At 37.4% G+C, this 16,299-nt stretch overlaps 1 protein-coding gene across 6 annotated transcripts in view; it reads left to right on the top strand.

The window, feature by feature from the left end:
* The window catches only part of LOC124542178 (segmentation protein cap'n'collar-like), a 142,094-nt gene that overhangs the window by 111,259 nt on the left and 14,536 nt on the right, over positions 1–16,299 (top strand). For 5 of the 6 annotated variants that reach the window (XM_047120118.1, XM_047120113.1, XM_047120115.1 and 2 more), the window contains 4 exons: positions 7,901–8,046; positions 8,540–8,616; positions 9,472–9,548; positions 10,266–10,362. In XM_047120118.1, the coding sequence (XP_046976074.1) occupies positions 7,901–8,046; positions 8,540–8,616; positions 9,472–9,548; positions 10,266–10,362 (397 nt within the window). The remainder of the gene's footprint in view (positions 1–7,900; positions 8,047–8,539; positions 8,617–9,471; positions 9,549–10,265; positions 10,363–16,299) is intronic. The other variant, XM_047120117.1, reaches the window with a different exon arrangement.

Below are 16,299 nucleotides of genomic sequence, written 5' to 3'. Positions count from 1 at the left end.
TAAAGAGTGAAGTTGCGAAAAGAAGTTACTTCTAGTATAAGTTTTTAGTTGTGTTGGTTGTCATGTGTTAAAGTAGCCTATGTTCTTGTTCTTTCTTGGAATTCAAGTTTGCTTCACACCAAATTATATCAAAATCTGTTCAGCGGTTTGGTCGTGAAGAGAATTAATATAGATTGCGAAATGCAGCATCGGCGAATTCAATAAAACCGATGACTGCCGATTTACAACCAACAGAAACAGCTCCCTATCGCGCCACTCGACGCTATCCGTCGCTATAGATTCCCGCGTCAGTTCGACCCGAGACAGCGAGTGCGTGTAAAGCGACGCGTCGAATTGACGAATATATTAGGTCGTACGATATTACGAGTTATTACGTTTGTGTAAAGATCATATTCACATGAGAAATAGATATTGATAATTTGGGATGGCGCACTCAATTCGGATGTGATCGGTTTTACGAATTTTGCCGATGCGACATCTAAGTTGTGTCGTACTATACAAGTATAGTATAATATATCGTATATCGTATCGTCGTACTATATAAGTTTCTGTCGTTTATCAAGTCATTTAGTCTACAGTTCATGAGTGAGATTCACTTGGTGGTAGGGCTTTGTGCAAGCCCGTCTGGGTAGGTACCACCCACTCATCAGTCATTCTACCGCCAAATAACAGTACGCAGTATAGGCTATTTGACAATGCGAAAAATAAATTGTTAAATATTGTAAAATATCATTTTTTCAAACGTTTGTCACGTGACACAAAACGCTCCCGATCGGCCGGGCTTATGATGAAGTCACTTTCTTGTAAACCTTGCTTTTCTACTAATACTGTACGTGATTATTTAAGGCTTTTACGCTCCTATTCATCACTTTACAGTAGCGTTAATGCTGATGCCGGAAGTTCTCAACGAGAATCATAGGAGATACTCTATTCATCAATTTAAATTTAATAATATATAGTAATATTATTAAAACGGATGTAGTTATGTCTGTTGCTCTTTCTCAGTCGAACCGCTATACCGAATTTGGTCAAGCCAAAATAAGCTTTAACGCAATGGAAATAAGGATACTATTTAATACTTAATTCCTAACAATCCCTAAAACATAAGTGAACTAGTAAGTATCACATATGGAAATCAACAATTACTGACGTCATAATTTTATATCTTTAAGCAAAAAGCGCTGAATATTTTGATATGAAATTTGTGTGTCAAAATGTGTATATATTTTCAGTGATTTATGGTCAAATGTGTCATAGATTTCATCGTTTAGTGAAGTCTTCTATTCATGTATGTAATCTTAGATAAGGTATATCTCTGAGATAAGGCATCCTCTCCCATTAAGGAGAGGGTTTTGAACATATTCCACCGCGCTGTTCCAATGCGGGTTGTTGGAATACACATGTGGCAGAATTTCGATGAAATTAGACACATGCAGGTTTCCTCACGATGTTTTTCACCGCCGAGCACGAGATGAATTATAAACACAAATTAAGCACACATATATAGTGGTGCTAGCTTGAACCCGAAATAATCGCTTAAGATGCACCCTTCAAACCAATGGGCCATCTCAGCTTTTGCCAAGAATATATCGTATTCATATATTTAACCTTATACGAATACCTTTTAGCAACTTAATATTATATATGCATAGTTATCTCCAAGTTGAAATTAACTAAAATATTTTACGCATCAATTAACAAGATATTTGACACATACAATTTGACACATCAATAAAAATGGCGCCGTTACGATACTATAAATTAATTCTGTTAATGATACTGTTACGAAAATTGTTGCACCAATAAACGTGGATTATTCAAGATGTCTTGTAAATTACTAGCGACACGAGCCGGCTTCACATGATTGCAATACTAAATATACTACATATTTTTATTATCATTCTTTACTATATTGTCAAATCCTCGGGTTTTGGTAAAACAACTTGCCAACGTTTCATCCCAAATGATGAAAATGTTTTAAGAACGCATTGTTCAGCAAACTGGTGACCTTTGCGTCAGACTGCATTAGGCTATACTATACTATACTGCGGTTCAATTACAAATAGAAATTCTATCAACGACTCATCTTGACAATGCAATATAGGCATAGTATTATCTTGGAATTATTGTTAAATTAGTTTATTGAGTTTTGGGTACTATGATAGAGAATTCTCAGATGATATGGACAGAGTCGGATTTAAAGGTGTGGAGGCCCCGGGGCCACAAAGCAGTGAGGGCCCTAGACAAACAGAAGCGTGAACACCCTAATAATTATATTATTATGAATTAATTAGTTTTTTTATTTCAATCAAGCTATGAATTGTTTCATATTGGTATCGGTAACTTTTAAAATATTAAATAGTAACATTATTATAATTTGACTTTATATTTGTTAACTTGCTGAAAACTGTGGCCCCCTTTCATGTGGAGGCCCCAGGGCAGTTGCCCCGGTTGCCCTCCCCTAAATACGGCCCTGGATATGGAAGTTACAAGTTCAAAGCCCGAATTATTAATAATTTCTTGGGTTTTTCTGTTTCGGAAAGTACGTAAATGCATTAGTACTTGAGTTCCATTAAATCGGTAGCTTTGCAACTAGTCGAGATGGCCCAGTGGTTAACGCGTACATCATAACCGATAATTGCGGGTTCAAACCAAGTATCACTGGATTTTCATGTGCTTAATTCGTGCTTATTTCGTTCGAGCTCGGTTGTGTAGAAAAGCAGAATGAGGAAATCTACATGAGTTTAATTTCAACGAAATTCTGCCACATGAAAGTCCATAAGCCTCATTGGAGTAGCGTCGACAGTATGCTTAATCTACTCCTCAAAAGGAGAGGAGGCTATACCCACTATTGAAAAATTTACGTGTTGCTATGTTACGTGTGCTTACTCGGGAGTAAAATTCCCACCTCCTTTTTGGTAACACCAAGCAAAACAAACAACAATTTATAATTGTTGCGTTCTGACATGACAAGGGACAGAAAATCTTAATTATCAAGCTTGGTAGCCAAGTAAGGCTGCCTACACGACCACATTATTGCATCATTATCCTCAACAAAGATTTATGCTTGTATAAATAAATAAATATAAATATTGGACAACGTTGTCTTAAATTTTCGCGATTACACGTTGAAATAAAACTAACTATAACGGATTTGTAGGGTAGGTTGTCTACCCGTGACCACGAACGCTGTAAAGTGCTCGAAACGTCGGGATGTTAAAAATAATTAATATACGCGATTCAAATCCGTTATAGCTAGTTTTATTTCAATATCGGACAACATCACATACATTGCTCTGATCCCAATGTGAGTAGCTAACACTTGTGTTGTTGCACTTGTGTTGTGGAAGATCAGAGGTAACGACGGCACAAACACCCAGACCCGAGACGATAATGATAATCTACATCGACTCGGCCGGACGAACCCGGGACCTCGGAGTGCCGTACCCATGTACCGGTATACAAGGAGGTCGTTTGTGCAGAATTAAAAGACTTTTAAAAGTAAAATACTTGGTCTCGATTCGCTATTAGCGTCCGTCGCGTCATTATCGTTGCGTGCGACAAATGAGGGGACTGTGTGTGTAATTTTAACACACCTTGGGCCGGTTGCAAGGTCAGTTTGTACGTTACGTTATTAAAAATACCTACTTGATTCTTTTTCTTCTTATTTATGTATCACTTGACTAAAAATTCCGGCTTTGGACCTTTTGATTGTGTTATATTAGGCTGGAGTTGGGTAGGGCTTTGTGCAAGCCTGGGTAGGTACCCCAGATATTCTACCGCTAAACAACTTAGCTATTGTTGTGTTCCGGTTTGAAGAGTCAGTGTAACTACAGGCACAAGGGATATAGAACCTCAGTTCCCAAGATTGGTGGCGCATTGACGATGTAAGAATAGATATTTCTTACAGCGTCATTGTCTATGATGGTGGTGACACATCAGGTGGCCCATATGCTCGTCTGCCAACCTATAAAAAAAGGTACCCTAAGTTCTATTCTAAGTTGGAATTATTTATAAGAAACTAGTGACCCCGGCTACGCATGTGTGCAATGCTGATGGAAAATATACTACAGAATGTCTTAAGATAAAAAAGACAGACGATAAAAAAGCGTGGAATCAATACTTGTTGACTTCCAGACAGACATATTACATACATATATAATTGTATTGGGAAAAAGCGTAACTACTGAGTTTCTTGTCGGTTCTTCTCGGTGGAACCTACTTTACGAACCGCTGGTAGCTACACTTAATATTGTTGTTAAATGACGATTCAAAAGTGCTTGTAAAAGCCCACTTGAATAAAGTTTATTTTGATTTTAACTGAACTAATTGTATACTATTTTATATTAAAAAAATATTGCAACCAATTACTAAAACATAATTACTGTATAGTACGACACTACTTAGATGTAGCATCGGCAAATTCAATAAAATCCGATTAGAAATATATCGCGCCATTCGACGCTATTCGTCGCTATAGATTCCCGCATCAGTTCGACCCGAGACAGAAAGTGCGTGGAATCGACGCGTCAAATTGACGAATCTATCAAGTCGTATGATATTACAAGTTACTACGTTTGTGTAAAGATCATATTCGCATAAGAAATAAATATTGATAATTTGGGCGTACTCAATTCGGATGTGATCGGTTTTACGAAATTAGCCGATGCGACATCTGAGTTGTGTCGTACTATACTTGATTTTGATGTCGTATTTGCTATACGGAACCCGAGCAAGGAAGATAACCGCTAATCCAAATGTAGCAGTAAATATTGAACATATATTTTCTAGTTTGTAAACAGTCGACACTTAAATATGATTATAAGCAAAAATTTTTAAATAAATGTTGACACATCGAAAACGGTAGCGATCTTAACGGACGCCATCTTTGTTTGTTTGGTGACAGATGAGTTGGCGCCAAAAATTTTACATCTGTAGCATGACATTGACATTTTCGAAAATCCGACAGATAAATAATGCTCGATTATTCTATATAGAGTATAAAACAAAGTCGCTTTCTGTTTGTACGCTTGGATCTTTTAAACTACGCGACGCATTTTGATGCGGTTTTCGTCAATAGATAGAGCGATTCAAGAGGAAGGTTTACATATAGAATACATGCATGTTATAGTATTAAAAACAATAACAACAGCCCGTCAATTTCCCACTGCTGGGTTTAAGGCTCCTCTCTCTTTGAGGAGAAGGTTTGGAATATTTTTACCTCGTTGTTCCAACGCTCGTTGGTGGAATACACATGTGGCAGAATTTCGTTAAAATGAGACACATGCAGGTTTCCTCACGATGTTTTCCTTCACCGCCGAGCACGAGAATTATAAACACAAATTAGGCATATGGGTATTCAGTGGTGCGTGCCTTGGTTTGAACCCGCAATCGTCGGTTAAGATGCACGCTTAAAGCTAAGATATTTTGATGCGGTATTTTTTATAGATAGAAAGATTCGAGATGTAGGTTTTTGTATATAATACATGGACAATATAGTAAAGAAACACTGATAATTTGAGATCTAATGTAAAATATCGTAAATAAACAAATTCTGTAGTATATTTAGTATCAGTATTGCACCCGTGCGAAGACGGGGCTGGTCGCTAGTTAATTTATATTTTTGACACATTTTCAATCTCGTTATGCAAAAATTTACACAGATATAGTACGACACAACTAAGATGTAGCATCGGCAAATTCAAACAAGCTGCCGATGATTTGGGATAGCGTACTTTTATCGGATCGGTTTTAAGAATTTTGCCGATGCGACATCTAAGTTGTGTCGTACTATAGCAAAGTATCTATAACGGGCATTTGTAAACAAAATGGTGCCTCGGTCGAACATTTCGAACGCTCTTGTTCGCGTGCCACTAAACAAACAAGTGCATGTAAACACATGCGCTTGTTGACAAGTGCTGAGCTAACATTGATGTGGTTTTCACCGTTCGACGTTTATTTTGAGTGTTTGCACTCGAGTGTTTCATATTTAGAAGACTTTTTTTTTTATTTTCGCATTCCAATCTTAAATGGATCGAATAAACTTTCGTTAGTATAATAAATTCCGCAGATAATTTTAACTTTGCCGTTTCATAAATTCAAAGTAAAGAAGGCATATTATTCAATACAAGATTAGTAAAGTAAAGTACAGCCTGTAAATTTCCCACTGCTGGGCTAATGGCCTCCACTCCCATTAAGGAGAGGGCTTGGAACATATTCAACCACGCTGTTCCAATGCGGGTTGGTGGAATGCACACGTGGCTGAATTTCAATGAAATTAGATACATGCAACCTGCATCCTCATATATGCATGCCTCACGATGTTTTCCTTCACCGTCGAGCACGAGATGAATTATAATCACAAATTAAGCACATATATACCTAAAGTGGTGCTTGCCTGGGTTCGAACCCGAAATCATCGGTTAAGTTGCACGCGTTCTAACCACTGGGCCATCTCGACTCAATACAAGATTATACAGACGATAAAAAAGCGTGGAATTTATACCTGTTGACTTCCAGGCAGGATATATTACATACATATATAATTGTATTTAACTAATATGACTGTATTTAAATTTTGAAAAAGAGTAACTACAGAATTTCTCGACCGTTCTTCTCAGTAGAGTCTACTTTTCGAATCGACGATCAAGGAAAACGTCGTGAGGAAACCTGCATGTGTCTAATTTCATAGACATTCTGCCACAAGTGTATTCCTCCAACGCGCATTGGAACAGCGTGATGTAATATGTTCCAATCTTTCTCCTCAAGGGGAGAGGAGGCCTTAGCGCGGCAGTGGGAAATTTACAGGCTGTTGTTGTTGTTGTTTTTGGTTGAGTATGTGATTGGATATAGAGAAGCTCCATAAGTACAGTCGGGATAAGAAAAGGTTCGTCCTTAAGATCTATTATCGTGTGCTCAGTACGAGCGATAATCTGCTTTACCGATCGAGAATGACATATTGCGTCGCAATTTTAGGTTTAGATTTAAAAGGTCCTAAGAGTTTAAGACTTGATAAAGGAATTTGAAAACTGACGAAGGTTTTCTTACTCTTACTGTACGTATACTTTTCGTACGTACAGAAATGCGTTCTATAACATACGAACGGTGCCACGACGATCGCGATTTGACCAAACACAGTCTAGCTCGATCAAAAACGTACCCTAAAGTACATAGCGATAGGGTTCAAAATGGCGTCAATGTATACGGCGACTAAAACGGTGAAATTTGACATATGGACGTCAGGTGAGGTTTTCCATCAAGAGATTTATAACGGGACGCTAATTAAGATCGACTTTTAAATTGTTCAAACATTGGTCTAATGATTTGAGTCGTGTTTTGATTTGTGTTGACCTTTTTTTTATGGGAAATCTTATATATTTTGGTATATGTATATGTATTATGGCAGTAATATAATAAAATTTTATAAAAGAGCAGAGATGGCCCAGTGGTTAGAATGATTGCGGGTTCAAACTCAGGCAAGCACCACTATACATATTCATGTGCTGTGAGGAAACCTGCATGTGTCTAATTTCACCGAATTCTGCCACATGTGCATTCCACCAACCCGCATTGGAGCAACGTGGTCGTATATGCTCCAAACCTTCTCCCCAAAGAGGGGGAGACCTCAAAGTAATTACTCATATGCACTTTAATTTTACTTCCAAAATCCCGATAACAGTTTTGACGTTCAAACGCCATTCGCCAATCCGCAGTGACGTCACAGACTAATCAAGCTCTTGACCAATGACATCGCGTCGATTCGCTGTCATATGTTGTTCATTTGGCTTTTGTCATCTTATGATTGGAATATAGTATATGTATATATGTATGTATGTATATATGTATGTATGTATGTATGTCGGCTAATGTCGTATTAAGTATACATATAACGTTGTTTCAGTCCCTCATGCGTTCTATGTCTGTTGAGCAGCGGTGGCAGGACCTCGCTTCGTTGCTGACCATCCCACCACCACCGGACCAGTACCAGCACTACCACCAGCACGCGCACCCGCATCCTCATCCTCATTCGCATCCTCACAACATCAGGTAAGATCTTTGTTACTACTACTATATACTCAGATAGGCTATCTGATGGTACCACCGACGGTGGGCACCCCGATCATAGATATATAGATATATGCTGTAAGATATATTGACCATTCCTTACCCTTCTGATGATAAGTGGTCACCACGCTGTAAAAAATATTAACCATTCCTTACATCGTCAATGTGCCACCAACCTTGGGAACTAAGATGTTATGTCCCTTGTGCCTGTAGTTACACTGGCACACTCACCCTTCAAAGCGTAATACAAAAGTAGTAGTTGGTGGTATATCTGATAAGTAGGTCAATTTGACACTAAACTAGCTTACAAACTTTTGTCCCCTAAATTACCCCTTCAGAACGTGGAAAGTGACTTATGTTCGTCCTAAGGGGGTAAAGCTTTGTACCCAAGTTTGGTCGTGAAATAGTGACAGACTGACAGTTTCTTTTACATTTATAATATTATAGATTTTCATAAGTAAATGTTATTTTTCAGTCATGGCGCAGCGGCGGGCTACACGCCGAACTACCACGTACCACCGCCTGTGCCGGAGAAGCATCATGACGGCTACGGTAGGTTTGTCACGTAAAAAGGCTTTAGTAAATGATCTGATGGTTTGTCATTGTGTATGCTTAGATCTTTCAAAGTACGCAACGGATTTTGATGCGGTTTTCTTTAATAGATAGAGTGTTTCAAGAGGAAGGTTTATTTGTGTAATACATGGACAATGTAGTGCGGAAACAGTGATGGTTTTAGAAGTTTCTAATGTGATGTCGTAAATATATTTTTTTGAGCTTAAATTGCAAAATCTGTTAAACATATGAAAATGGTCAAAATAATATATGTATTTATTTATTTTTTGAAAGCAGTAGGCCACTTGATGGTAAATGGTCATCATCGTCGATAGATAATGACGCTGTAAGAAATATTAACTATTCTTTACAACAATGCGCCAACCTTGGCAACTAAGATGTTATGTCCCTTGTGCCTGATGTTACACTGGCTCACTCTGAATATTGGTAACTGTTGATTGGGAGTAGAACATCCATATTGTGTTTGTGACATCTCGTGCAAATTGTGAGGAAACCTACACGTGTCTAAGATATGTGCGGATGTGTCTTTGCTTACTGCTGCTAATTTATTTACCAAGCGATTCTCCCTATGAGCTATATATACTATGTGTGATGGAGAATTTGTCAGAAAAGAAGAGAATTTGTCGAAATCACAATCAAAATATATTTTACCCAAGTAGGCTTTTTCAAGCACTTTTTAAACGTCATGTGACAATTAAGTAAAGCTACCACCGGTTCGGAAAGTAGGTTATACCGAGAAGAACCGCCAAGAAACTCAGTGGTTACTCTTTTTCAACATTGTTGTTGTTTATTAACCAGTGGAATAGTTGTTATGTATTCTTTTTTTATTCTCAGGCGCACCACCACCTCTGGACGGCGCTTACAAGGTGGAATCAGCACACCACCAACAACACGACCCCCTCTACTACCAGGTAAAACATTATTCAATATTAGACAACCTCCATGGTGAAGTATTCCATCAGTATTCATAGGTACGTTACTGAGAGTCGATGTAGATTATCATTAGTTGTCTACGTCGTCTCGGGTCTGGGTGTTTGTGCCGTCATTACTTCTGATCTTCCACAACACAAGTGCGTTAGCTACTCACATTGGGATCCGAGTAATGTACGTGATGTTGTCCAATATCTATTCATTATCAATCAGTGTATCAGTAACGTTAGTGGCGTGAAAGACAATGTTTAGAAATAATGTTACTAGACGGAAGATCTAGATGGAAGTAGACTATTGGGGTCGGGAAGTGTGGAAGAAGACATCTGCGCCGATCCCAAGTAAATTGGGATAAGGGAAAGATTGTGATGGAGTAAATGATATTCCAATAAACAGATATGTTATACCCATACTAAACAACAGAAAAAAGTGAGCCGCGCGGACCGTTTATTTTACATTTCGTTACAAGTAAAAAGGATATCTTGATAAAAACAACAAGAAAAAGGGATAACTAGATGTTTTAATTACGCAAACGTATTACTACATAATTATGATGTATTATAACGTATTACTACGTAAAACGACTAAAGGCAAACGTCCCAATTAGGACGTTTTCTAGTCTTCACTTTTTGCGAGTTAATGACATATCTGTTTACTAGAACATCATTGGATGGAGTTCTACATGTTTTCTTCTTTTGCAGAATTCAACGTCGGAAATGCCACCGAATCAAGATGGCTTTCTCCAGTCGATTCTCAACGATGAAGATCTTCAGCTAATGGACATGGCGATGAATGAGGGTATGTTTATTTATCAATCAAATCAAATCAAATTTCGACGACCTCCGTGGTCGAGTGGTATGTACACCGGTTTCCATGGGTACGCCACTCTGAGGTCCCGGGTTCGTCCGGCCGAGTCGATGTAGATTACCATTAGTTTTCTATGTTGTCTTGGGTCTGGATGTTTGTGGTATCGTTACTTCTGATTTCCATAACACAAGTGCTTCAGCTATTTACATTGGGATCAGAGTAATGTATGTGATGTTGTCTCATATTTAAAAAAAAAATGTATCCAAGTAAACTTCACAATGAAGAGTTTTTGAATCGTCAATAATTAAACACTACCACCGTTTCGGAAAGCATCTTCTAGCGAGAAGAAACGGCAAGAAACTCGCATAGTTGCTCTTTTCAAATAAACAGATTTACAATGCTGTTATTGACAGTAATTAGTGTCCTATGATGGAACCCGAGCCTAACTCCAGGCGTTTCTTTCTATAAAGTACTTTTTTAATGAATAATATATTTTTTTTATTTTTTTTTTATTTTATGGTATAGGTTGGCAGACGAGTATATGGGCCACGTGATGGTAAGTGGTCACCATAACCCATAGACAATGACGCTGTAACAAATATTAACTATTCCTTACATCGTCAATGTGCCACCAACCTTGGGAACTAAGATGTTATGTCCCTTGTGCCTGTAGTTACACTGGCTCACTCACCCTTACAAACCGGAACACAACAATACTAAGTACTGTTATTTGGCGGTAGAATAACTGATGAGTGGGTGGTACCTACCCAGACGGGCTTGCACAAAGCCCTACCACCAAGAGATTGAGAATATGATTTATTTACTAATTTAGACCTAATAATCATTGTAAATTTAGAAATTGGTGAATAGATTATTATCTGTGTTTCATTAAGACCTGGAAAATATGTCTTTACTACATAGTATAAAGCAAAATTGCTTTCTCTGTCCCTATATCCCTATGTATGCTTAGATCTTTGAAATTACGCAACGGATTTTGACGCTGTTTCTTTTAATAGATAGAGTGATTCGAGAGGAAGGTATTTGTATACAATACATGGACAATATAGTAGAGAAACGCTGATAATTTTAGAGGTTTGCACTGTAATGTCATATCGGGTCTCTAGTTTTAAATTTTCACAGAAGCATTCTTGAATCGTCAATATTTAAACACATACATACATTTCTAGTGAAGAAAAGGCAAGAAACTCGCATAGTTGCTCTTTACAAATGAACAGATTTACAATGCTGTTATTTACAGTAATTAGTGTCCTATGATGGAACCCGAGCCTAACTCCAGGCGTTTTTTTTTCTATAAAGTATTAGTTTAATACATAATTAGATTTATGTATTTATACAGTCTTAATAATTTAAATTTGTTATGGTAGATTGATTATATGTGATGCCGTCGTTACTTCTGATCTTCCACAACACAAGTGCTTTAGCTACTTACATTGGGATCAGAGTGATGTATGTGATGTTGTCTCATATTAATTATATGTTCCGGTATGTTACTATATGTGTGTATACCATTGCACAAAAGCGTTCTCTGTACCGTATGCAAGGGAATGGGGTAACAAGTTTAATCTTAAATCATATTCATTATTGTTTATAAACAAAAGCATAGATGTTTTTGTAAAAGTCTTGTTCATTTCACCGGGATGAACCGCTATAAAACTCAGTAGTTACTCTTTTCTAAAACTCTAGAGTGTATCAGTAAATGACATTTGTGTTTTTATATATCTTGACTAGGAGTCAGTAAATACTTATTCTAGCTATGAAATAGGCTTAAAGCAATACCAGCAGATTTGACAGGCTTTGAAGGAAGGTATAGGTATATAATTTATTAAGGTTTTGAGTAAATTAGTTGAAATAGAACGATAATTGTAAAACATGTCGGGAAAAGCAACAACAACAACATACAACAACAACAGCCTGTAAATTCCCACTGCTAGGCTAAAGGCCTCCTCTCCCTTTAAGGAGAAGGCTTGGAACATATTCCACCACGCTGTTCCAATGCGGGTTGGTGGAATACACATGTGGCAGAATTTCTATGAAATTTGTCACATGCAGGTTTCATCACGATGTTTTCCTTCACCGCTGAGCACGAGATGAATTATAAAGACAAATTAAGCACATGAATCAGCGGTGCTTGCCTGGGTTTGAACCCGCAATCATCGGTTAAGATGCACGCGTTCGAACCACTGGGCCATCTCGACTCGGAAAAAGGAACAAAAATTTATAAATGAAAAAAAAAAGTCAATACGTGACGTTATTTTTTTTTTGTTTTCTATGCTAAGGTCAACGCGTTCTACGAATTCGAACGATTACATCATACGTATTTTTTTATCGGTATCGTTCGAGATTACTTCAAACGAGTGAATGAATTTATCGCCCATGTGTGTCATCGTTCCTTATCATTCGATTGACCCACTCGATACCACGAAATATTCAATATCAGTCACGAAAACATAATCCATTAAAATGGACGGTTCCGTTCGGTTACGTGAATATATTAAAACGATTAATTATATGTTCGAATCTTTATTGTGTTTGTGCAAATAATTTGATAAAAGCGTTTGTTTATTTTGAGCGTTCGTTATGATATCTCGTGATAACTTACGACATTAATCGTTTTCGCGCGCAACGGAACTGTCATTTCGAAAATTAAAAAAATTAAAAAAAGGTTTTTTATAGTGTCGTGAGTCCTTTATAGTGTCGCGAGTCTTTTATAGTGTACGGTCCGAGTTTAATAATAATATTTGTTGTTTCTTTTTTATCGTCGATAACGAATAGTTATATGAATTTGTTTATTTAAATATTGCGTTTTATCAAGATGGGAATATTCTCGTACGTTTACAGATTGTTCGTTAAGAAGTATAACATCGTTAAGTGATTACGTTATAACGAAGTGCGCACTATAAAGAACTATATTTGCTTTCTTTGTTATTCTTTATAACAACTGCGTAATTGTGTTGTGACATTTAAAATTTAAAAAAAAGAAATTCATATTTTGTGTTCGATTAAAAACTTTTTGGTGTCAAAACTTTTTTTTTTCTAAAGTTTTGTGTTGAAGTCTAACAAAGGCCTACATATGACATACTTTCTGAAACGAACAACGAAGAGTAGAAAGGTGCACAGCAACGAATGTTGTCTATGCTTATGTACATTTTGCTGTGCTCTCCGACGTCCGAGGATATCCTGCGACTCGTTGACCAAGGTCCCAGTTTTCGTGCTGAAAAGATACAACTATTGTCTATGGTCGTTCAAATATCGAGAGGATTTCGGACCTGTGTGAGATACGTGTGTCTATTTTAGTACTAAGTCAAAGCCAACAGAGGCGGTTTGTTTAATATGGAATTAAATGAAGGATAAAGTTGTTTGTTTCGCTTTACGACTGTTTGTGGAGACGTCAGAGAAATTTCCGAACGTACCTGTCAAAGGTCGAAGCAGATTCGAAACGGCACAGATAATAGATAAGAATAAAGAAAAAATTGATCTGTCAAATTTTTTTTTTGTTTATTTATGGAAAATACATCGATGCACAGATAAAAGAGAGTCGATAGATAACTATAAGATATTCGAAAATTAAAAATATTAAAGGATTGAAAGGATATTAAAGGATTTAAAAATGGAAATATCCATCGTACATTATCCGTACAGCACTTTCTTTACGTTTCCAGCGTATTTTAGTCCGGTTTTTCATCGGGATGTGGATTTTTTAAACCCCTACTACAAATTCTATGATGGTAAGTTACAGGGGTGCAAAGTTTGTCATTTAATTTTCATACACTAGCGACCCGGGCGGCTTCGCACGGGTGCAATACTGATACTAAATATACTACAGAATTTGTTTATTAACGACATCACATTAGAAACTTCTAAAATTATCAGTGTTTCTTTACTATATTGTCCATGTATTACATACCAAAACCTTCCTCTCGAATCGTACTATCTATTAAAAAAAACCGCATCAAAATCCGTTGCGTAGTTTTTAAGATTTGAGCATATAAAGGGACAGAGAAAGCGACTTTGTTTTATACTGTGTAGTGATTAGCTTAAGGCATATGGTATATGGACAGGGGATTCCCCTAAAATATATTTGAAAATCGAATGAATGTAAACAAGGCAACATACAGTCTTCCAAAGCACAGTTTAATCATACCATCCCTTCCAATATAACACAAAATCGCCATAAATATAAACAAGAAAGATTTCGGCTATTTCAATGACAGTAGGAATTATAGAAAAACCTTATATTTGATTACATTCCAACTAATAACTCTATATCGTGCGTTAATAAGAGTTTACGATTAATATATCTATATTTATAGTACAACACTATTGCACTTAACTGCTTATATACACTTTAATCTTACTCCCAAAGTTCAATAACCTCACTGATGTCCAAAATGCCTATTTTTGCATGAATAATCTCGTCCTAATCGATTTCGAACACGGAGCAATCGTGATCGAAATCGTAATAAATATTAATTATTCCTTACATCGTCAATGTGCCACCAACCTTGGGAACTAAGATGCTATGTCCCTTGTGCCTGTAGTTTTACACTCACCCTTCAAACCGGAACACAACAATACTGAGTACTGTTGTTTGGCGGTAGAATAACTGATGAGTGGGCGGTACCTACCCAGACGGGCTTGCACAAAGCCCTGCCACCAAGTGAGGTCTTAATCAAATTGGAAAATCTGACGCGACCAAATCTAATGCAACGACTTTTCGTACAATATGAGGCACGAAACAACCTTCCATCAGCTCAGCCTGACATTCGAAACTAGTAGCCGAGATCTTCGTATGAATTTCTAGTAACTTTATAAGAAATACAACAAGTTTATTTAGACCAAATTATCAAAATTTCTGATGTGAATATGATCTTTACACAAACGCAGTAACTTGTAATATCGTACGACCTAATATATCCGTCAATTCGACGCGTCGCTTCACACGCACTCGCTGTCTCGGGTCGAACTGACGCGGGAATCTATAGCGACGAATAGCGTCGAGTGGTGTGATAGGGAGCTGTTTCCATTGGTTTTATTGAATTTGCCGATGCTACATCTAAGTTGCGTCGTACTATACGTGTTAGCGAATTGTAATCAAATTGAATACTCTCGAAAAAAACCCTTTATCTCAGGTAAGCCCCACTTCCTGCGCGTACGTTATGATTTCCAGTCATCAACATAGTAAATAAACAAAGAAAAGTTAAAACAAATATAATTATCATGTAAGCGATGATTAAAACTATAGTTTATGCGTGTGTGTGTGTGAAAGAGATGGAAATAGTGTCTGTCTCTTTCTATGTTATCGTCGCACTGAAACGCGCTCGTATATATTTTGCATAGGCATTCCTTATCTGTACCAATCTATATTATAAATGTGAAAGTAACTCTGTCTGTCTGTCCGTCGTTCACTGAATCGAATTTGATGAAACTTCAAGGCAGGACATAGGCATTTTTTTGCCTGACACATAACAACAAACCCTCTGAAATACAAGCGAAGCTACGGGTTACAACTAGTCTGTTTGCAGTCCCGTAAATATCCTTTTCGGCGCCCTGTGCGAGCTATTATAACTGCGCCCTATTTAAGCAGACCCTTTGTCTATTTTACTGTCTCACTCACTAAAACTTAAACGCAGGTTCTCTACTGCAAATGCGTTGCCCATTAACGATAAACACTAAACACAAATACGCTCGTGCGCTGCCAAAAATATGAGCGCGATGTGTTTAATGACACTAGCATGTAAGTACGTCAGCGGAATCTTAACAAGAGCAAAACGAAAAAACAATAGTCCTGCCCAGTCTGTCTATTCTTATGCCCCCGAGAGTCTACGCCCTGTGCCTGGGCGCCGGTGGCACCGCCCTATTTACGCCGCTGTTTGTATGTTACGAGTTCACTGAACCGATTTTGGTGAA

Source organism: Vanessa cardui, chromosome 30 (genome assembly GCF_905220365.1).
Source record: "Vanessa cardui chromosome 30, ilVanCard2.1, whole genome shotgun sequence".
NCBI lineage: Eukaryota > Metazoa > Arthropoda > Insecta > Lepidoptera > Nymphalidae > Vanessa > Vanessa cardui.
Note: the sequence above shows the minus strand (reverse complement) of the source record. Positions and strands in the feature narration are given on the sequence as shown.